Source organism: Hemitrygon akajei, chromosome 10 (assembly GCF_048418815.1).
Source record: "Hemitrygon akajei chromosome 10, sHemAka1.3, whole genome shotgun sequence".
NCBI classification, from domain to species: domain Eukaryota; kingdom Metazoa; phylum Chordata; class Chondrichthyes; order Myliobatiformes; family Dasyatidae; genus Hemitrygon; species Hemitrygon akajei.
In genome coordinates this window covers 114,375,584-114,397,965 of record NC_133133.1, presented here as the reverse complement: position 1 = coordinate 114,397,965, position 22,382 = coordinate 114,375,584, and the positions used below count along the sequence as shown (strand labels likewise).

Genomic DNA, 22,382 nt, shown 5'->3' with positions numbered 1-22,382 from the left:
GAGTCCTGACCCTACCCTGTCTCAGATCCTAATTCCATCTGTCATTCCCGACATCCTATTGTTTTTATTTCATTGATTCCACCGCCCCTTTAAGCATTTTGATCTAGATTCTAACCCCTCTCTGAATGAAAACGTTTGGCAGGTGGATCTTTATATGTCTTGAGAGTCTCTGTTTTCACCTCCTCCTTAAACAATGCCTTCCCTCTGGGTGAAAAATTGTTTTTACTTAGATCCTCTTGAAGTCTCCTAAATTCTTTCCATCTCCATGAAAGTGATTACACAGATATATAGGGCAGTAAAGAAGGCATGTGGTATATTTTCATTTATTAGTCAAGAAATTGATTTCAAGAGTTCGAATGTAATATTGCAGCTTTATCAGACTCTAGTTCGGCTGCATCTGGAGTATTTTATACAGTTTTATCTGCCACGTTATAGGAAGAACGTTGAGACTTGGAGAGGGTGCAGAAGAGGTTTACCGGGATGCTGCCTTAATTAAAATGCACATGCTATAAAGAGAGTTTGGACAGATTTGTGTTATTTTCTCTGGAGTGGTGGAGGCTGAGTGGAGATCTTACAGAGGTTTATAAGATTATGAGAGGAGTAGGAGGAATTTCCTTCAGCATATTATCTGGCCATTGCCAGCTTAGTGCTTGTGGAAATTTGTTGCCTTGTTTCCTACATTATGTCACTGGTTGTACGTAAAATGTATTTCATGGGCTGTTAAAATACCTTGCTACTGTTGAGGTTGTGTTGGGTCCTAGAGAAACACAAGCCATTCTTTTTATTGGGGTTATTGATTTAGAATACTGATTAATAGGAGACAGGGACTTGAGTTCTTTATGAGCACATGGGCTTCATGCTGACAACAGTTATCTAAGCAAATGCTGCTTTGTGTAATATAATTTTCTTGTGAGATTCTGTGGCAGAGATTTGATTTGCATTATTGTATCATCTTTAAAGAACAAAGGCCCAGTCAAGTCTTTAATTTATTGGATGGCAAACAAAGCTTCAAATTGACATGATTAAACTCTAAACACCTTGCGTCAGGGAAAATAATTACATTTAAGCACTCCAAGTAATTTAATTTTTTCCCTTATTCCTTCTGAAAATAAAACATGTCAAAAGCAAGGTACCTCCAATTCCTAATGAGAACAGACTCGAGCACTTGATTGGTAACTTCTGTTTATGTTGCACCTTCATCCTCGGGTGCTGAAGGAACATCGTTTCTCAGTTTCGTGAACAAAATGCAATGGGCTAACCACTGGAAGACTAAAATTTGAGAATATAATTGTCCTTGAGTCAGCAAATAATTTCTGTTTCTCTTTCAAAGATGTTTGATCCGTTTCAAGAGTCAGAAGGCCTCTGATTGCTGGCTGTTAGGTTATGTCTGGGTGTGCTTGATTTGTTGCTTTAACAACGGAATAAGTAAATCTCCAGGGCATTTCTTTTTTCAGAGAGGGTTATGCTCATTTCTTAGAACATAGGACAGTGCAGGGCCTTCAGCCCATGATGTTGAGCTGACCTTTTTGACCTACTCTAAGGTCAGTCTATCCTTCCCTCCCACATTGCCCTCTGTTTTTTTTTTAAAAGTCCCTAATGTATCTACGTCATCACCACCCCTGGCAGGGAACTCCATGCACCCACCTCACTCTTGTTTTTAAAAAAAAACTACCTCTGACATCCCCCATACTTTCCTCAATCAGCTAAAACTTATCCCCCCTGGAGAAAAAGTCACCGACTGTCTTCTCTATACCTCTGATCATCTTATACCCTTCTATCAAGTCACCTCTCATCCTCCTTTGCTCCAGAGAGAAAAGTGCTAGCTCAGTCAATCTACCCTCATGCGACATGCTCTCCGGTACAGGGAGCATCCTGGTAAATCTACTCTTCAGCCTGTCTAAAGCTTCCACACATCCTTTCCATGATGAAGCAATCAGAACCGGATACAATATATAACATGAGTTTTTTAAAGAGCTGTAACATTACCTTGAGGTTCTTAATCTCAGCCCCAAACTATTGAAGGGCAACACAGCATCTGCCTTCTTGACTTAGTAACTATGAGGGATCTATGGACATGGACTCTGATCCCTCCAGACTACAAATAAATTGTGCCATTAACCTTGTAGTCCACCTTCAAATTCAGTCTTCAATGTATCACTTCAGACTTTTCCAGATGGTACTCCAGCTGCCATCCCTGCATCCGATCTATGGCCTTTTGTAGCCTACGTCAACCCACCGACCTCTGTGTCATCTGCAAGTCCACCTTTCCACTTCCTCATTCAAGTCATTTATAAAAATCACAAAGAGCAAGGGTTGCAGAAGCCTCTGCTTCTCCAAATGCTGAAAAATCCTGTCTCTTAAGAATCCCCTCCGATAGTTTGCTTACTAGTGGCGTAAGACTCACTGGTCGATACCCCTATTACCTTTCTTGACCCAATGAATAACAGTTTCCACTCTCCAGTCTTCTGGTACTATTTCTTGTCCTTATTTTTTTAAGTGCTGTCCTTCTACATCATGTGGTGGTCTTGTGACACTAATTCTAATTAGAAAGATAATTTAGAAAACCATTAATCTTGACTGTGTTATTGATGAAAATAAAGGGCCTCTCAGTATTCTGAAGAATTTAGAACAAATTATATTTTATTGTACATAATTTTATTTGTATCGTAATGAATATTCTAATGAACTTGCATGACATTCTGTTATGGTAGTGAAACATAAATATCCATTAAGTTGAAGTAAAATAAAAGGCTTTTTAACTGTTAATACACATTACAGTGAGATGAATTTGTTCTTAGCTGGGTTTCCATGACTGTGGTTTCTAGTTGAGTGATAACACGGTGCAGTAGAGGTCACAGAGCAACTAGTGGACAGGATGGGGTCGATGAGTTTGCGTGTGCCAGTGCTGGAAGCCATCTGACACACAGGTGGTTGCTGTGTGATAATACAGTCAGCCCTCCTTATCCGCGAGGGATTGGTTCCAGGACGCCTCGCGGATACCAAAACACGCGGATGCTCCGGTCCCTTATTTAACCTGTTTCAGTGAGCTGGACTTTAGGACCCAGCGGAACCCCGGACCTTATTTAACCTGTCTCAGAGCTGTGGTCTTTAGGACCCGGCAGAGCTCTGAATCCGCAGTGTTTCTGTTCACGAAAATAATCACGATCACGATTGAAAATAAGGTGGAAATAAAGCAATCGGAAAGAGGTGAAATGCCATCGGTCATTGGAAAAGCGTTAGGCTACAGTTGGTTAACGATCAGAACAATTTTAAAGGATAAAGTGAGAAAGGCCCTGCCCTGATGAAAGCTACAGTTGTTACTTAGCAATGTAGTGGTTTAATTATTGAAATACATACGTTTCTTAAGTGTTTTATATGCATAGAAAGGTAAAATATATACTATTTTCTAAGACAAACGTTTGACTAACTGACGCTAAATAATACTGGATGTACCTGTTCCGACTTAGTAAGAGAACTTCTGATTTTGTTTGATTCCAATCCATGATAACCTACGCACATCCTCCCGTATACTTTAAATCATCTCTACATTACTTATAATACCTAATACAATGTAAATGCTATGTAAATAGTTGTTACACTGCATTGTTTAGGGAATAATGACGAGAAAAAAAAGTCTGTACATGCTTGAACAACAAGTGCTGGAAGAGCACTTCCGGGTTTTCTCGATTCGTGGTTGGTTGAATTTGCGCATGCAGAACTCGCGGATAAGGAGGGCCAACTGTAGTTAAAAACTTGAGGAATTCAGGCAGCACTTGTGGGAGCTGAAAGAACGATACAGTCAATGACCTTTGCTTTTCGAGATGTGGATCACTTTTTTTTGTAAACCATTAGATGCAAGCTTAGTTAATATTTTAAATCAGATTGATAATGGTGTAAAAGGATGTGGAGCTAAGGCATTTGTTTGGAGTTTGGATACAGAGTAGCTGTGATCAGACAATGATGGAATGGATTGATGGTTGGAGTTGGGTCCTTGCAACTTGCATCTGCATTCTAATATCCTGAATCTTCATAGAAACATGGAATTTAGGGTGGAGTGGTAGCCTAGCGGTTAGCACATCGTTTTGCAGTGATCATCGATGGGGTTCTATTCCTGTCAAGTAGTTTGTACATTCTCCTTGTGACGCTGGTGTGCTTTTTTTGCCCATAGCATTAGTGTAGTTTGACCAGAACAAACTATTGATGATGTTTACACAGAAGAACTTGAAGCTCCGCACCATTGATACATCTAATGAAAATGGATAAATACAAGAGAAAACGAAGCAGGGGGATACATGTGGGTTCATTGGATAGGGGGAGGAGATTCATGTGTAAAAAGGCTTTGTTGAATAAACGATTTACCCCTTCACGTATGGAGAAGGCAGCACCACAGGCAATATCTAGAACAACAGGTTAAAGGAACTTTAGTTTGGCTTTGTATTTACTGCTGTTTCTGGGCCTTGCTTCATGCAGACTGGTTGCCATGCTTTCTTGCATTACACCAGTAACTACATTGTCTGCGTAAAAAGGAAAATTAATAGAAATCTGAGCTGAAAAATAAAACAACAGACCAGAAAGGAAATGACAAGCCAATTCCCTATTCATATGATGTAAGAACTGTAAAACTTCGGCAAGACAGATGCTGTTGAACTGACCGACTATACACTGGATTCCCGTAATTCCCAGCAGCAGAGTACCACCCCTCACCTGGATGCATCCATCCCCTGCGCTATGTTGTGTAACATGAAGAGGGAGTTGGCTTTTCAGTTCGTGCTTCTATGAACATTTCTTTTAACACAGCCAATGTACAAACCCCATTTCCAGAAAAGTTGGGATATTTTCCAAAATGCAATAAAAACAAAAATCTGTGATATGTTAATTCACGTGAACCCCTATTTAACTGACAAAAGTACAAAGAAAAGATTTTCAATAGTTTTACTGACCAACTTAATTGTATTTTGTAAATATACACAAATTTAGAATTTGATGGCTGCAACACACTCAACGAAAGTTGGGACAGAGTTAAAATAAGATTGAAAAGTGCGTAGAATATTCAAGTAACACCGGTTTGGAAGACTCCACATTAAGCAGGCTAATTGGTAGCAGGTGAGGTATCATGACTGAGTATAAAAGTAGCATCCATCAAAGGCTCAGTCTTTGCAAGCAAGGATGGGTCATGGCTCACCACTATGTGCCAAAATTTGTGAGAGAATTGTTAGTCAGTTCAAAAGGAACATTTCCCAACGCAAGATTGCAGAGAATTTAGGTCTTTCAACATCTACAGTACATAATATTGTGAAAAGATTCAAAGAATTCAGAGACATCTCAGTGCATAGAGGGCAAGGTCGGAAACCACTGTTGAATGCGCGTGATCTTCGAGCCCTCAGGCGGCACCGCCTAAGAAACCGTCATGCTACTGTGACAATTATAGCCACCTGGACTCGGGAGTACTTTGGAAAACCATTGTCACTTAACACAGTCCGTCACTGCATCCAGAAATGCAACTTACAACTGTATTACGCAAGGAGGAAGCCATACATCAACTCTATGCAGAAACGCCAGCGAGTTCTCTGGGCCTGAGCCCTCCCAAATTGGGCAGAAGATACAGTAGTCTGAAAGCATGTGGCACCATGCTCAAGGACAGCTCCAATCCTGCTGTTATAAGGCTATTAAATGTTCCCTTCTTACAATGTGGACTCTTGACTTCCCAATCTATCACATTATGGCTTTTCCCCTTATTGCCTGCCTGCCTGCACTGCACTTTCTCTGAAAGACTTTATTCTCATAAAGCAACACACACAAAATGCTGGAGGAGCGCAGTAGGTCAGGCATAAATAAGTCAACATTTTGGGCCGAGCCCATTCATTGGGACAATTGTTTATATTCTTTTGTTGTTTCCTTTGCACTGCTTCAATGCACTGTTGTAAAGAATTGATCTGTGTAAACGGTATGCAAAACAAGTTCTTCACTGTACCACAGTACATGAGACAGTAGTAAACTAATTTACTAATTTAGAGGTGGATATATTTAAAATGTAAACATTCATCAACTGACTTTAGCTTTCAGAAAGTTGGTTGAATGCTAAACTTTACTTGGAAGTCACGCACAAAAAGCTGAAGATCAAACAGAATCTATGGAGGGAAATGGACAGTCAACATTTCAATTTGAGACCCTACACCTAACAACTTTCCTTCAAATGCACCCTTCCTTTCTCCACTCCCCTCCACTGCCTGACCTGCTGAATTTCCTCCAGCTTTTCGCGTGTTCCTTCAGATTATAGCATCTGCAGTCTTTTGTGTCTTCATTTATCTGGAAGTGATTGGCTAACACCAGATGCTGCTGCTTTTGTGAAATAAGTCAAGGTACGGAATTGCTTCACCATTGGTTTATCAAAGGGCATGTTTACAATGGTATTTACACTGGAGCTGTATATGAATGAGACTCCAGGGATCAATAAAACTCCCAAAGTACCAAATATCCAAAGTACAGGTTGCGGGAGAAGTGTAACTCAGACCTGTCAGCCTGGAGAAAGAGAGCAAAGGGAGAATGTGATTGCTTGGGTACGACTACCTAACCACGTTTGTGAAATGTGTCCTACTTTCCAGCCAATCTAGTGACTGCAGCAGCAATGTTGGAGCCATTTGTTATTGCAATGTTTATAGATATTCCTTAGTTCTCAGGGAGAAGGGCACAGTGACAGATGCAATTTTAGCTTTCTTTTAACTCTTCTGCTGATATGATAGAAGTACTTCTGGTTACTTCACCTCTGGAATTCCCTGAGGAATCCTCTGCCTCTTTTTTTTAATTTTGAAGATTAGCTTTATTCGTCACTCATACATGGAAGCATACAGTGAAATGCTTCGTTTGAGTCAATGACCTGCATAGTCTGAACATGTGCTATGGGCAGCCTGCAAGTGTGGCCATGTTTTTGGCACCAACGTAGAATGCCCACAGCTGACTAACCCTAATCTTTCCATCTTTGGAATGTGGGAGGAAAGCGAATCCCCAGGAGGCAACCCATCTGGTCACAGGGAAAGCATGCAAACTCCGAACAGGCAGTAACAGGATTTGAAGCCTGATCACCAGCACTGTAATAGCATTACAGTGACAACTATACTACCATGCCACCCCCTTGCAATATCCCTGAACTGCTACTTTAACCAAGCTTTTGATCGCCAGAACTAATTTGTCCTTGTAGGCTGTTGAATTTTGTATGATAATCTCCCTTGTAATCATCTTAATCCATGTTTACTATGCCACAGCTGCTAAGCAAAATATTAAGTAGGTGTTGTACAAGGCTGAAGAGTCTTACAAGAGACTCTTATAACCAGACGAACCAAGAGACTCACAGACTACCGGTAGCTTGGAACCAGGATTGCATTGCCTTGAACTGACATTCAAAAATGAATACTACATTTTGCGGTTACCAAAGCTGATTTATGGATCTGTGGGAGGTGTAAGTATTCTTTTCGTGGTGATTTCAATGTTGAGTGTTGACAGGTTCATTGATTTTGGAGAGAATCCAGTTAGACTATGAAAATGTTTATGTTTAGGATGAAGCCTGCTGGCGATCAGAAACAGGAACAAGCTGTAAATGAGTTTGAGCCAGTCAGAGGTCACTTTATTAGGTACATCTGTGCACCTCATTATTGCAAATACCAATGCAGCCAATCATGTGGCAGCAACTCAATGCATAAAAGCATGCAGACATGATCGGTAGGTTCAGTTGTTCAGACCAAACATCAGAATGGAGAAGAAATGTGATCTAAGTGACTTTGACCATGGAATGAATGATTAATGGTGCCAGACAAGTTGGTTTGAGTATCTCAGAAACAGTTGGTCTGTTGGGATTTTCACGTGCAACAGTCACTAAAGTTTACAGAGAATGGTGCGAAAAATTAAAAAAAATCCACTGAGTGGCGGATCTGTAAGCAAGAACACCTTGTTAGTGAGAGTGGTCAGAGGAGAATGGCCAGACTGGTTCAAGCTGACTGGAAGGTAACAGTCACTCAAATAACCATGTGTTAGAAAAGCAGCTCCGAATGCACAACACATCAAACTTTGAAGTGGATGGGCTACAGCAGCAGAAGTCCACTTTAGGACTTCCAGTCAAATGGCAGTTTGGTCGCAGTGGCTTCTCCAGGGCCAACCAAAGATGCTCTTGTCTTTTTTTAAACAATTTTTTTTACAATTGGAAGGTGATGATAGGTATTAAGAAGTTCAAGTACTGCTGGTCTACTCCAACAGTGGGCTGCTCTTTGGTGGAGGAGGTGGACTTCATGTGGACCATGTTATTCCTTGCTACAGGAAGGCATCAGAGTCAGCGCCTGAGGGCGGTGTGCAGTCTAACAGCGAGTGATTGCCTTGGACTTGTTGGACATTAGTAATGTAAAATACTGCAAGTCTGTTTTAGACGGCAGCAGAGTTGCATGGACTTGGTTGTAGCGAAGACTAAGCCTCGAGCCATGGGCTTGCTTGTTGCAGGAGTCCAGGAGAGGAGACACCGAAGGCTCTGTTGCATGGTGTCCACACTTGGTTGGAGACTGGCCCCTCCAGGGTTCAATTAGTGGAAGACAAGCTGGATGATATGTATGTTTGACTTGGGATTGCTGAGAACTTGTTCTTGCCAATGACACCCATGCTCCATAAACTGACAGGACATGTCACTCAGAGACTTGGGCAATAGGTTTTTTTGTGTAACTCTGTTTACTTGTTATCCTATATGTGCTCTGTGCTGTGTATGACTGTTGGCACTGTATTTTACACCTTGATCCTGGAAGAAATCTGTTTCGTTTGGCTGTATTCATGGGGATTCATGTATGGTTGAAAAATAATTAAACTTAAACTAAACTTGAAACTAATAAAGTAGCCACTGAGTGTATATTAAATAAAAACAGCTGATGCTTTAGCATTGCATTTATATTGAACTTACTGCGTTGTAAAATGTTTCAGAATGATTCACAGGATCAGTCTTGGTATGCTGAATGGCCAATTTCTGCTCTTTATGTCTTGTGGTCTTATGAATTGAATTAGACTTTATTTTAATATCAGTGGCATATGTTGGGAAATATATTTTGCAGCAGCAGTACATCATAATACATAGTAATAAAAACTATAAATCATAATAAAAAGGAGTACATATATAAAATAATAGTGCAAAAAGAGCGGAAAAATTACTGAGGAACTATTCATGGGTTCAATGTCCTTTCAGAAATCTGATGACCAAGGGGAAGAAGCTGTTCCTCAGATGTTGAATGTGTGTCTTCAGACTCCTGTATCTCTTTGATGGTAGAAATGAGAAGAGGCATGTCTTGGGTGATTGGGGTCCTTAATGATGAACGCTACCTTTTTGAGACATTGCCTTTTGAAGGTGGTCTGGATGCTGGGGAGCCTAGTGCTCATGATGGTGCTGGCTAAGTTTGCAACCCTGTGCAACTTTTTCTGGTTCTGTGCAGTGGCCCCTCCATGCCAGGTGGTGATGCAACCAGTTAGAATGCTCTCCACGGTACATTTACTTAACATTTTATCTGCTCTTATGTGACTGGTCATACTAAATCAGGTATCAGTAAAGCAGTATGATAACATTTGAGGGTTTGAGATTGATGGTGAAGTGGAGATCAATAACTTTAAGGAGCTGATTCTCTGCCCTGGGAATTCTTGAGCTATTTGTGTTTTTCTGAAACCCTACACTGTTACAGCTCGGGGTGTCAGAGATCAGACTTCAATTCCAGCGTCCTCTGTAAGATGTTTGAAAGTCCTTCCTGTGAGTGCATGGGTTTCCTCTGGGTGTTTTGGTTTCTTTCCACAGTCTAAAGACGTTTGGGTTAGTAGGATAAGTTGAAATTGTAAGTTGTCCTGTGATTAGGGTAGGATTAAATAGGTGAGTTGCTGGGTGGTGTGGCTTGTTGGACCAGAAAGGCCTGTTGTGCATGGTATCTCTAAATAAATAATACAAATACTGTAAGTCTCTCTCTCTCAGCTGCCTTATGTTTGGGTGTTGTTAATGTTAATAACTGCAGATTTTGTGGGTCAAAAATAAAGGACTCCTGGAGGCCAAGTCATTGGGTGTATTTAAGCAAAGGTTGATAGGCTCTTGATTAGTGAGGATGTCAAAGGTTACGGGGTGACGGCAGGAGAATGGGATTGAGAGGGATAATACATCAGCCGTGATAGAATGGCGGAATGGACTCTATGGGCTGAATTCTGCTCCTATGGTTATCAAACCAAATTTGACTGAATCACATGGAAATAGTGGCATAGCTGTTAGTGCAGTAATTCAGGTTCAAATCCAGCTGCTCTCTGTAGGGAGTTCGTATGGTTTCCCTGTGACCCCATGGGTTTCTTCCAGGTGCTCTGGTTTCCTCACACAGTCCAAAGATGTATAGGTTAGGGTTACACACACAAAATGCTGAGGAACTCAGCAAGCCAGGCAGCATCTATGAAAAGAGTATAATCAACATTCTGGGCTGAGAGCCTTCATCAGACTCTTCCATAGATGCTGCCTGGCCTGCTGAGTTCCTCCAGCATTCTGTGTATGTTGCTTGGATTTCCAGCCTCTGCAGATTTTCTCTTGTTAGTGTATGGGTTACGGTGAGTAAGTTGTGGGCCCATCATAAGACTATAAGATATAGGAATGGAATTGGGCCATTATGTCATTGAGTCTGCTCCACCATTTTATGATGGCTGATGTGTTTCCTTCTCAGTCCTGATCTCTTGCCTTCTCCCTGTATTTCTTCATGCCCTGACTACTCAAGAATCTATCAACCTCTTCCTTAAATATACATAAAGACTTGGCCTCCATAGCTGCCTATGGCAAAGAATTCCACAGGTTCACTGCTCTCTAGCTAAATAAATAAATCGTCTCCATTCTAAATGGACGTTCCTCTATTCTGAGTCTGTGTCAGAGTCTCTCCCCTACCATAGGAAGCACTCTCTCTACATCCACTGTATTGAGGCCTTTCAACATTGATAGGTTTCAATGAGGTCACCCCTTATTCTTCTGAATTCCAGTGAGTACAGGCCCAGAGCCATCAAACACTCCTTATATGACAAGACTTTCAATCCTGAAATAATTTTCATGAACCTCCTTTGAACCCTCTCCAATGTCAGCGCATCCTTTCTTAAATAAGGGGCCCATAGCTGCTCACAGTATTCCCAAGTGAGGACTCACTAGTGCCTTATAAAGTCTCAACATTATTCCTTCCTTTTATATTCTAGTCCTCTTGAAAATGAATGTTAACATCCCATTTGCCTTCCTCACCACTAACTCACCCGCAAATTAACCTTTAGGGAATCCTGAACGAGGACTCCCAAGTTCCTTTGCCCCTCAGATTTTTGAATTTTCTCATCATTTACAAAATAGGCTGTGGTTTTATTTCTTCAACCAAAGTACCTGTAGATTTCCTGATTTTTGTATTCCTTCTGACCGTAGATTTCCTGATACTGTATTCCTTCTACAATTTCTTAGCCCATTCTCCTAGTCTGTCTTAAAGATCTTCTGTAGTCCTCAACACTACCTGCACCTCCACCCACCATTGTATCATCCGCAAACTTGGCCACAAAGCCGTGAATTCTGTCATCCAAATCATTGACTTACAATGTGAAAAGAAGCCATCCCAATACAAGACCCCTGTGGGATACCACTAGTCACCGCAGCCAACCAACAAGGCTCACTTTATTCCCAATCTTTGCCTCCTTCCAATCAGTCAATTCTGTATCCATGCTAGTATTTTTTCCTGTAATACCACAGGCTCTTAACTTGTTAAGCAGCCTCGTGTGGCACCTTGTCAAAGGCATTCTGAAAATCCAAGTACACAATATTTACTGATTCTCCTTTGTCTATTCTGCTTGTTATTTCTTCATAGAATTCCAACAGATTTGTCAGGCAAGATTTTCCCGTAAGGAAACCATTCTGATTTTGGCCTATTTTATCAAGTGCCTCGAAGTACTCTGAAACCACATCCTTAACAATTGACTCCAACATCTTCCCAACCACTGAGGTCAGACTAACTGGTCTATAATTTCCTTTCTTCTGAATCTCTCGCTTCGTGAAGAGTGGAGTGACATTTGCAATTTTCCAGTTCATCGGAACCATGTCAGAATCTATTGATTCTTGTAATATTGTTACTAATGCCTCCACAATCTCTTCAGACACCTCTTGTTCAGCAGAACACAAGTAACTAAAAAGCTATTGCAAATCAAGTCCCTATCCTCCTTCCTACCAGTGCACACACACCGGCAGTCCTTCAACTGCAGGACAGGTTTCTGCGCCTCCAGGCTTTGGCCACAGGGCTTTGACCGAATGAAACCGACCACCCGTCAATTAGCTGCATGAGCAACTCCTAAGAGAAGTTAATCAGGTCCCTCTCAGCACTGCTTTGATGGGCGTTGCAATAGTACCCACGAGGAGCACGAAGGGGTTGATTTTTCTAAAGCTGATTCCCTATTCTTCCATTCTTCCTGCAGGTAACACACTCATCAGAAACCATGGAGTCCATGCTTAATAAACTAAAGAGCACTGTTACCAAGGTAACAGCGGATGTTACCAGTGCAGTGATGGGAAATCCCATAACCAGGGAGTTTGATGTGGGACGCCACATAGCTAGTGGTGGGTCAGGAATGGCCTGGAAGATTTTTCATGGTGTAAAGAAGTCAACAAAACAGGTAAAACAATGTTTAACATTTTTTTTCAATGTAGAATTTTATTTTTATAAAAAGAACATAGAACAGTGCAGCACAATACAGGTCCTTTGGAGCGCAATGATGTGCCAACCTCTTAACCTACTCCAAGATCAATCTAACCCTTCATTCCCCATTGGCCTCCATTTTGTCGTTTATCCATTTGCCTATCTAAGAGTCTGTTAAGTGTCCCTAATGTATTTGCCTCTATCACCACCCATATCAGCGGATCCCACACACTCACCACTCTCTGTATAAAAAAACAAAATCCTACCTCTGTCACCCCTTCTATACTTAAAATTATGCTGTCCCATATTAGCCATTGCCACCCTGGGAAAAAGTCTCTGGCTGTCTCACTCCATTGATGCTTCTTATCATCTTGTACGCCTCTCAAGTTATCTCTCATCCTCCTTTGATCCAAAGAGAAAACCCCTCGCTCACTCAACCTATCCTCATTAAATATGCTCTCTAGTCCAGGCAGTATCCTAGTAAATCTCCTCTGCACCCTATCTAAAGCTCTCACATCTTTCTTATAACGAGCGATCAGAACTGGCACAATTTTCCAAGTGTAGTCTGACCAGAGTTTTAAAGAGTTGCAACATTACCTCACAGCTCTTGAACTCAATTCCCCAGCTCATGAAGGCTAACACACCATATGCCTTCATAACCAGTGGCAACTTTGAGGAATTCTTGGACATGGACCCCATGATCCCATTGTTCCTCCACACTGCCTTAAATCTTAAAGCTTGATAATCTAAATGCCTTTGCCTCTTCCTTTTACTCCTGACTTCAGGTCTACTAAAATTGCAGTCTGTTCCCTGACTCACCCCTTTGATCCCTCACGCTGTGCTCACTGACTTGTGTAATGGCTCTATTTTAAAATTCTTAGCCTTGGTTTCAATGCTTCTGTGGCTGTTGTGTACTCCCACATCCCTACAGCACCTTGAGATCTCTGTGCTCCTGCATTTATGATCTTGTGGTCACTCTTGTATTGTTCTTTAGTTGGTGACAAAAAGTCAAAAGTTTATTGTCGTATGCACAAGTCCATGTAATTGATAGCCTACTTGGAGCACCATAACTAGCATGCAGCATCAGATAAGCAGTGTTCACAATAAAAAACTAACTAAACCTAAACTATGCACAACTTTTAGAAGAACGAACATAGAATTAGATCAGAAACTAAACTAAGTCCATTTTAATGAAGTGATCAAATTGTTGCTAAACTGCTGTGTGTAGGGTTCTGCCAGTTGGTTCAAGACATAGGAGCAGAATTAGCCATTTGGCCCATCGTGTTTTCTCTGCCATTCTATCATGGCTGATATAATATAGCAGCTGCTCTTGACCTGGTGGTGTGGGATTTCAGGCTTCTGTACCTTCTGTCCCATGGTGTGCGTAGGTATCTACTAGAAAATGACATGAACTAGATGGTGGGGATCTTTGATGATGAATGTTGCCTTCTTGAACCTGATGATAGTGAGAGATGGCATGAAGACATCAATTGCCATGCTGCTTGTTCTGGAATTTCCTTCATAAAGATGATCTCCTCTGCTATTTCTTTCTTTTAAAATCTTTGTTTTTGCCCTTCTAATTATCTGCTTTAATATTTTCTTATGCGCTCATTATGAATTTTCAGTTGTATAGTTAGTCCTTTGAAGCACCTTGGAACATATTGTTAGTTTAATGGTGGTACATAAATTGTTGTTATTCAGAGAACTGAAGTAAAAGGCTTTCTTTTATGGCCATTCAGCTACAAAACTGCAAAATAATTGCTAACACATTGTACTGCTGGTTTATAGGACTACTCAGTCCAATTGAACTGAGTAAGGTGGTGCTAGGTTTTTCATTTCAAAGTTCAAAGTAAATTTATTATCAAGCTACATACATGTCACTATATACAACACTGAGATTAATTTTCTTGCGGGAATTCACAGTAAATATAAAGAAACACAATAAAATCAATGAAAAACTATGAGATGGTCAAACAACCCGTGTGCAAAAAAAACAGCAAATTGTGCAAATACAAAAAAGAAAAAAGGAATAATAAATAAATAAACAATGAATATCGAGAACATGAAATGAAGAGTCCTTGAAAGTGAGTCCATAGGTTGTGGAGCCAGTTCAATGTTGTGGGTGAATGAAGTTATTCCCTCTGGTTCTTGAGCCTGATGGTTGAGAGGTAGTACTTGTTCCTGAACCTGGTGGTGTGGGAACTGAGGCTCCTTTGTCACCTTTTTGATGGTAGCAGCAAGGAGAGGCATGGTCCTTGATGATGGATGCTGCTTTCCTACAACAGCACACTATGTAAGTGTGCGCAGTGGTGGGGAAGGCTTTACTTGTGATAGACTAGGCTGTGTTCACTACTTTTTGTATTTACTCCCTTTCATCCATCACTCTTTTTTTCCCAGGCCAACTCCTTTATCTAACTCAACAGCTCCTTTTTGGAGTCATCCCATGTTACAACAATGGCCAGACTTCAGAGTGATAACAGGCTTTGGAATGTCCTGTCTTAAAAAGCACATTTTTATTCATTAGTGTCTCAGAATCTCAAATTCTGACCCATCAGGCAGGAGGTTCAGGAGCCTGAAGATCCACACCTTGAAAAAAACTACTTTTCATGGCATTTATATTCTACGTATGTATATCTGAGACAACAGTACGCTTGAACTTAAATTCCAACCCAAAGATCAAGTGGAACCCAACCTGGTCTTGGATGAGTGAATCATAATTAGTTCATGGAGTCAAAATGATTTAATGATTTAATCATTTTATGTTTAAATGACTTACATAGTGCAGGGATCACATTTGATTCCTCAAACTGCTTTGGTTATTTTTTCCTAAATTAACAACTGTTTCTTTTGCTTTGCTAAGTGGGGATTTTAAGGTGGCTAATATGAGGGGACTGGAGGATAGTATAAGTGAGATGTCAGAGATAGGTGTCTTTACACAGGGTGGTGGGTGCACTGGGCTAGAAGGACCTATTCCCTTGCTGTAACTCTAAATAAATAAACAGACAGAATCCCGCTTCTCCAATTACAATGTTTATGACCTTTCATTCTTGATATTGTGGTAAATCTTCACTTTGTTCTTTCCAAGGTCCCAGTGTTCACAAGTTTCTCAGAAATTCACACCATGTTCATGGCGATCAGTTTGTGCAATTATTTTTTTGCAGTTGACATGAAGGTTGGTGGTGATGCGGGTAGTGTAGAAGGTTGTAGGTTATAGGAAGACTTTGACAGAGCTGGGCTGAGAAGTGTCAGCTGAAGTTCCGTCCAAAAAAGTGTGAAATGATTCACTTTGGAAGGTCAAACTCGAAGCTGTGTGCAAGGTAAATCATTTGCATCCACAGATCCCTCAAAGGTGCAGCACAAGTTGATAAGGGTGCTTAAAAAGGCATAAGGTGAGTTGGTCTTCATTATTTGGCGGATTGAGTTCAAGGGCCATGTTCTTTTGAATTTATATGTAAGCCCCCCCCCCAAATCAGGCTCATATACAAACTTGGCTGGTTAGTCAGCTTTGCTGACAGCCACGGGACTCAGCGCTGAGAAGGTCGCCTTTCATAAACAATATATGTCTCGGGTCGGTATAATTTGAGGTTCAACCAAAAAAGAAAGTTGGGATGTTCCGATTAACAGAACCCCATTTGAACAAATGCTGTGAAAATACTGCTCATACACAATTATCAGTTGGTAAGAAGTAGCTGATTGTACACAGCATACAATTATAAAGAAAGTCTATTTACTAATTTCAGTTTTATCAAACAGTTATTAAGAGAAAGAAAAGAGAAAAAAAGAAAGGCCATTACGGTTAAACCGGTCTAAATGTGCACATGGCGTTGGCACTTGTATTATCCAAAAGCTGGGTATGACCATTATTTACGACACTGAATTCTCATCACCGGTCACTGATAGAGCTTCCAAAAAAGCCAGTCTTGGACTCCTTTGTCTCGCAAAGCACCTCTTACAATTGCTTCCTCCTGTCAGATTGAATCCTACAGCTAACTCTCCTGATCTTCTCTTCTTTGCATCTCCCACCAAAAAGACCATGAGCCCCACCAGTGTCCATCACAGAACTCTCTCCACCCAGCTCTCTCCAGAACCTTCTCCCAATTTCAGCATCCTGATTGGCTGACACAGTGTTCCTAAGTTGAACATCATAGCCCCTTTAGCTGAAACGAAAACATCTACAAGCAGGACAGACTGCTTTTATAGAAAGCTACGAAGTAAAAATACCCTACCCCGCAGCATTAGCAGTAGAAATCCTAACCAGGGCATTACATATATAAAAGATCATAAGATATAGGAGCAGAATTAGGCCATTCAGCCCATCAAGTCTGCTCTGCCTTCTCGCCATGTCCTTTGATGCCCTGACCAATCAGGAAATTATCAACTTCTGCTTTAAATATACTCACAGACATACCCACAGACCTGGCCTCCACCCCACCATAGGAAACATCCTCTCCACATCCACCTTATCTAGTCATTTCAACATTCAGTATGTTTCAAAGATATCCCCCTGCAATCTTCTAAATTCCAGTGAGTACAGGCTGTTATGATACCAGCCCCCTCCTTTGTGAGAATTGCAAGAGCCCTAGTGAAAGGGGGGTCAATGACCCAAGAGAGAGAGAGAGACAGGCTGAATGGACACAGGAAATGGAAAGACATTCCACTGGGACAAAAGCTGGTGACTGTGGCATTGTTCTCAGGAGACACCTGGGAACTGCAGACGTGCCAACTCGCAGGGACATTGTAAAGCCCTCGGGCAAAGTGGGCTGGTTGAGAGAGAGATTGCATCACCTGCAACCTGATTGACACCTGAGATCCCGTGAGGCAGTATAAAGAAGGGTCTGAAAGAGGACGACCCTCAGACGCACCAAGAAGAAACACCAAGAAGCACGATACCGCTTCCCGTGGGAACGGGAAGCCATTTTGAAATAAGCCACGTGCGTTAAATTCCGAATGCGGGGTTTGTGGCTGGAACCAACGGAAGATCGCTTTTTAACTAACAACGGGGAAGATCGCTCCCCTGATTCCACGGATGTTTTGGGCAAGTTTTTCCGTTTTATCTCTCTCTCTCTCCAACACGTGAAACCAAAAGAGAAAAGCCTGCAGACTTCAGAGTGACTCTTTATATTTCCAATTGGACTCAGTATTATATACCCTAGACAACGAAAGAGCTTATTTCTGATTGATTATGGTTACACCGGTGTTTTAGATTGAGTTTTGACGATTTGAATGTTTTGTATTAACCATACGTTTGTGCCCTTATTGAATAAAACGTTTGAAAATAGTAGCATCCGACTCAGCTGATCCATCTATCTTTGCTGGTAAGTTACCTGGTTACGGGGTTTTCGTAACAAGTGGGGGCTCGTCCGGGATTTGAAACCAAACGGGAGGGTCAGTGAATCGGGCTGTAAGTCCAAACTTAAATCTGGTTACGCAGGTAGTCAGACGGGAAACCAGCAAAGATGGATGTGTCGGAATTTAGGAGAAACCCGACGGTAGAGGCGCTAGGGAAGGCTACAAAATCAGACTTAGTAAGTTTGGCGCAGGCCTTAGACCTCACAGCGGTGAAGCCAGCAATGAAAAAGCAGGAAGTGCTAAGGGTCATACAACAGCATTACGTTGGGAAGAAGGTGTTTACAGCTGAGGATTTGGAAAATATTCCCGAAAGGAGATTAGTGAGTGGGACAAATCAGGCAGAGTTGGAGAAAGCAAGGCTGGAACATGAGTTTAAAATAAAGCAGCTAGAAATAGACGCAGCTCAGAAGGCTGCAGAGAGAGAAGCCGAGAGAGCCGAGAGGGCAAGAGAAGCCGAGAGGGCAAGAGAAGCCGAGAGGGAAAGAGAGCAGGTGTTCAAACTAAAGCAGCTAGAAGCAGAAGAGAGAGAGAAACAGAGGAACTATGAATTGGAGCTGGACAGGCGGAAACAAGAGCGAAGAACTCAAGGGGGAGAGAAAGAGGGGTTTGATATTAGTCGGGCGTTGAGGTTGGTCCCCCCGTTCGAGGAGACGGATGTTGATAGTTATTTCTTGCTCTTTGAAAAGGTGGCAGAGAATCAGCAGTGGCCCAGAGAGCAATGGGTGGCGTTGTTACAAAGTGTGTTACGAGGAAAAGCACAGCGGGTATATGCCGCGCTGCCCACAGAAAGGGACGGGAATTATGATCAAGTAAAGGAGGCCATTCTCCGAGGTTACGAGTTAGTACCTGAGGCGTATAGACAAAGGTTCCGAAATTTAAAAAGAGGGTGGAATCAAACGTATACCAAGCTAGCCCATGAGAAGGGTGTGCTCTTGAATCGTTGGTGCACAGCTGAAAAGGTGGCCGAGGACTATGGGCGTCTCAGGGAGCTAGTTTTGATTGAGGAATTTAAAAGTTGCGTTCCGGAAGAGATCCGAATGTATTTAAATGAGAGGACGAATCAGTCCATCTCAGAGATGGCTAGGCTCGCAGATGAATATGCCCTAACCCACAAGACAAAGTTTTCCTCGCCAAAAAGTTACCCGAGAGACCGTCGGAACGGTAGGGACAGTCCGCCGGCTAAGGGAGAAACTCCACCGGGAGCTAGCACAAAAAGTGAGGATAACAGACAAGAAACCTGGAGATCTCCTGGTTTCAACTGTTTTAATTGTGGAAAGGTGGGACATATTGCATCAAAATGCACTGCTCCGAGGAAGGAGTCGGAACGAGGGAAAGCAGCTATTTCCATAGGCTGTGTTGCGTCGATCCGAAAATCGACAAGCAGGCCCCAGACAGATGGAATACAGGAGGGGCGGGAGACATTTAGGTCCGAAGGAACCGTGGCTTTGAAGGAAGGGGACCCCCCAATTCCCGTACGAATTTGGAGAGACACGGGGGCGGAACTATCGTTAATTAGCCGTAATGTGTTAAAATTCGGCCCTCGCACGGGGGAGGTAGCCCTTAGAGGTATCGGGAACCGAACCGAGGTCGTGCCTTTGCATAGGGTCTTTCTAGATTGTGAGTTGGTGTCGGGACCAGTAGATCTGGGGGTCCTGCCGGAATTGCCAGGAGAAGGAGTGGACGTCCTTCTGGGTAACGACCTAGCGGGTGGGAAGATGGGTGCCGCCGTGAAGCTGACCACCCAGCCCGTGAGAGTTGAAGACCCTCCCTCAGAAAAAAAATTCTATCCCGCATGTGCGGTCACTCGCAGCATGTCGAAAAGGGCCGCTGAGACAGAGAGCGGGTGGAATCTGGCCAGTTTTGATTTGGCCGAAACTTTTTTACCGACTCTGTACCAACGAGAGTCCGAGGAAGGGACAACGGAGAGTAGGGAGGAACGAGTGGGAAATAGAGAGGAGGTAGACCGGTCCTTAGCCAGAAGAGAGTTTGTACGGGAACAGAATGGTGACGAGGAGCTGGTATCCTTGAGAGAGTCGGTTCTCTCCGAGACTGAACTGGAGGCAGAGCCAGAGGGTTATTATCTCCAGGAGGGGGTGTTGATGAGGAAGTGGAGACCCCCTGCGGTGCAGGCCGATGAGGACTGGGCGGTGCTACGTCAGATAGTAGTCCCGAAAGTATATCGGAACGACATTCTTGACTTAGCCCATAAGGGACCTTTAGGCGGGCATTTGGGAATAAAGAAGACCGTAGAGCGGGTTCAGAGGGAATTCTATTGGCCCAATCTGAGGAAAGATGTTACTGAGTATTGTAAAAGATGTCATACCTGCCAGGTGGTGGGTAAGCCGAATCAAGTTATCCCTAAGGCCCCCCTCCGACCTATTCCCGCATGTGAGGAGCCTTTCTCCCGAGTCATTGTGGATTTTGTGGGACCCTTACCTAAAACTGCGAGTGGGCGGCAGTATATCATGACCCTGATGTGTGCCGCTACACGATTTCCCGAGGCCGTGCCTCTGGGTAGTATTAGGACCTCTGCGGTGGTGAAGGCCCTTATCAAATTCTTTACCACCGTGGGGCTACCCAAGGAGATACAATCAGACCAGGGAAGTACATTCACGTCGAACGTATTTCGGCAGATGATGACCCAGCTCGGGGTGAGGCAGATTATGGCCTCTGCGTACCACCCGGAGTCACAGGGAGCGTTGGAAAGGTTCCACGCTACCCTAAAGACCATGCTTAAAGCTTATTGCCAGGAGAACGTTCGAGACTGGGATGAGGCTTTACCCCTTTTGTTATTTGCCGTAAGGGATACAGTCCAGTGCTCCCTGGGGTTCAGTCCGTTTGAACTGGTTTTCGGTCACAGGCCCAGGGGACCCCTAACCCTACTGAAAGAAAAATGGTCTAACCCGACCGCCCAAGTCAGTGTGGTCGACTATGTGCTGAAATTCCGGGAAAGACTGCGTCAAGTATGCGCCTTGGCAAACGAAAACCTTAAAGCCTCTCAGGAAAAGATGGGTCAGTGGTATAACCAGAGAGCGAGAGAACGAGAGTTTCACGTGGGCGACCGGGTCCTGGTCCTATTCCCGGTAGCTACTCACCCTCTGGGGGCGAGGTTTCAAGGACCATATACAGTGCGTAAGAAAATAGACTCGCTGAATTACGTGATCGAAACCCCCGACCGACGAAAGCCGACCCAGTTAGTTCACGTGAACATGATAAAAGGGTATCACGAACCCACCCCCACGGTTGTTGGCGCGGCCATGAAAGCCGATGAGGTAGGGGGGGACGGTAAGGAGGAACCAGAACGGTTCGACAAGATAGGTATAGTCCCTACCAGATTAGAGAACTCTGTCGTATTGACGAATCTTGCGGGTAAAGTTGGCCACTTAAAGCCTGAACAGCGGGAGCAGGTAATACAGCTCGTTAACCGGCATGCAGACTTATGCCCAGATGTTCCCCGAAGGTGTAATGGGACACAACATGATGTGATAGCTACCTCAACCCAACCTATTAAACAAGCCCCTTATCGGATGAATCCTGAGAAAAGCCAGCTGGTAGAGAAGGAGATTGAACATATGCTAGCTGCTGGGATAATCCGCGAATCCTCATCCGCGTGGGCTTCTCCTTGCGTGGTTGTCCCAAAGCCGGACGGGACCATACGATTCTGTACCGATTATCGGAAGGTCAACGCGGTTACCCAGACCGATGCTTACCCTCTTCCCCGGGTGGATGATTGCATTGATCAACTGGGGAAGGCAAGGTACATCACAAAAATTGACTTGCTAAAGGGGTACTGGTGCGTTCCTTTAACGGACCGGGCTCGAGAGATTTCGGCCTTTGTCACCCCGTCTGGGTTGTACGAGTACAACGTTATGCCGTTTGGGATGAAAAATGCCCCAGGGACATTTCAGCGGATGATAGACGCTGTGATAAAGGGGTTAACCCACACCAAGGCTTATCTTGACAATGTGGTAGTTTGGAATGACACCTGGGAGGAGCATCTGAGGGCTGTAGAAAGTTTGTTTACCCGAATGTCGGCAGCCCACCTTACTGTAAACCTCGCTAAGAGTGAGTTTGGTCATGCCACGATCACCTATCTGGGGTATGTGGTGGGAGACGGGCAGTTGGCCCCTGTGCAGGCGAAGGTCCGGGCTATTTCCGAGGTCCCGGTACCCTCCAATAAAAGGGCCCTGAGGAGGTTTCTGGGCATGGTGGGATACTATCGGAAATTCTGTAAAAATTTTGCGGACATTGCGCTCCCCCTTACAAAATTACTGCAGAAGGAGGAAAAATTTGAGTGGGGTCATTCTTGTCAGAATGCCTTTGAAAAGTTAAAAGCCGTACTGTGCCATG

At 43.2% G+C, this 22,382-nt stretch overlaps 1 protein-coding gene across 3 annotated transcripts in view; it reads left to right on the top strand.

Moving 5' to 3' along the window:
* Window positions 1-22,382, top strand: part of scyl2 (SCY1 like pseudokinase 2) — a 90,790-nt gene that overhangs the window by 587 nt on the left and 67,821 nt on the right. For all 3 annotated transcript variants that reach the window (XM_073058775.1, XM_073058776.1, XM_073058777.1), the window contains exon 2: window positions 12,463-12,660. In XM_073058775.1, coding sequence (XP_072914876.1) covers window positions 12,463-12,660 — 198 coding nt within the window. The remainder of the gene's footprint in view (window positions 1-12,462; window positions 12,661-22,382) is intronic.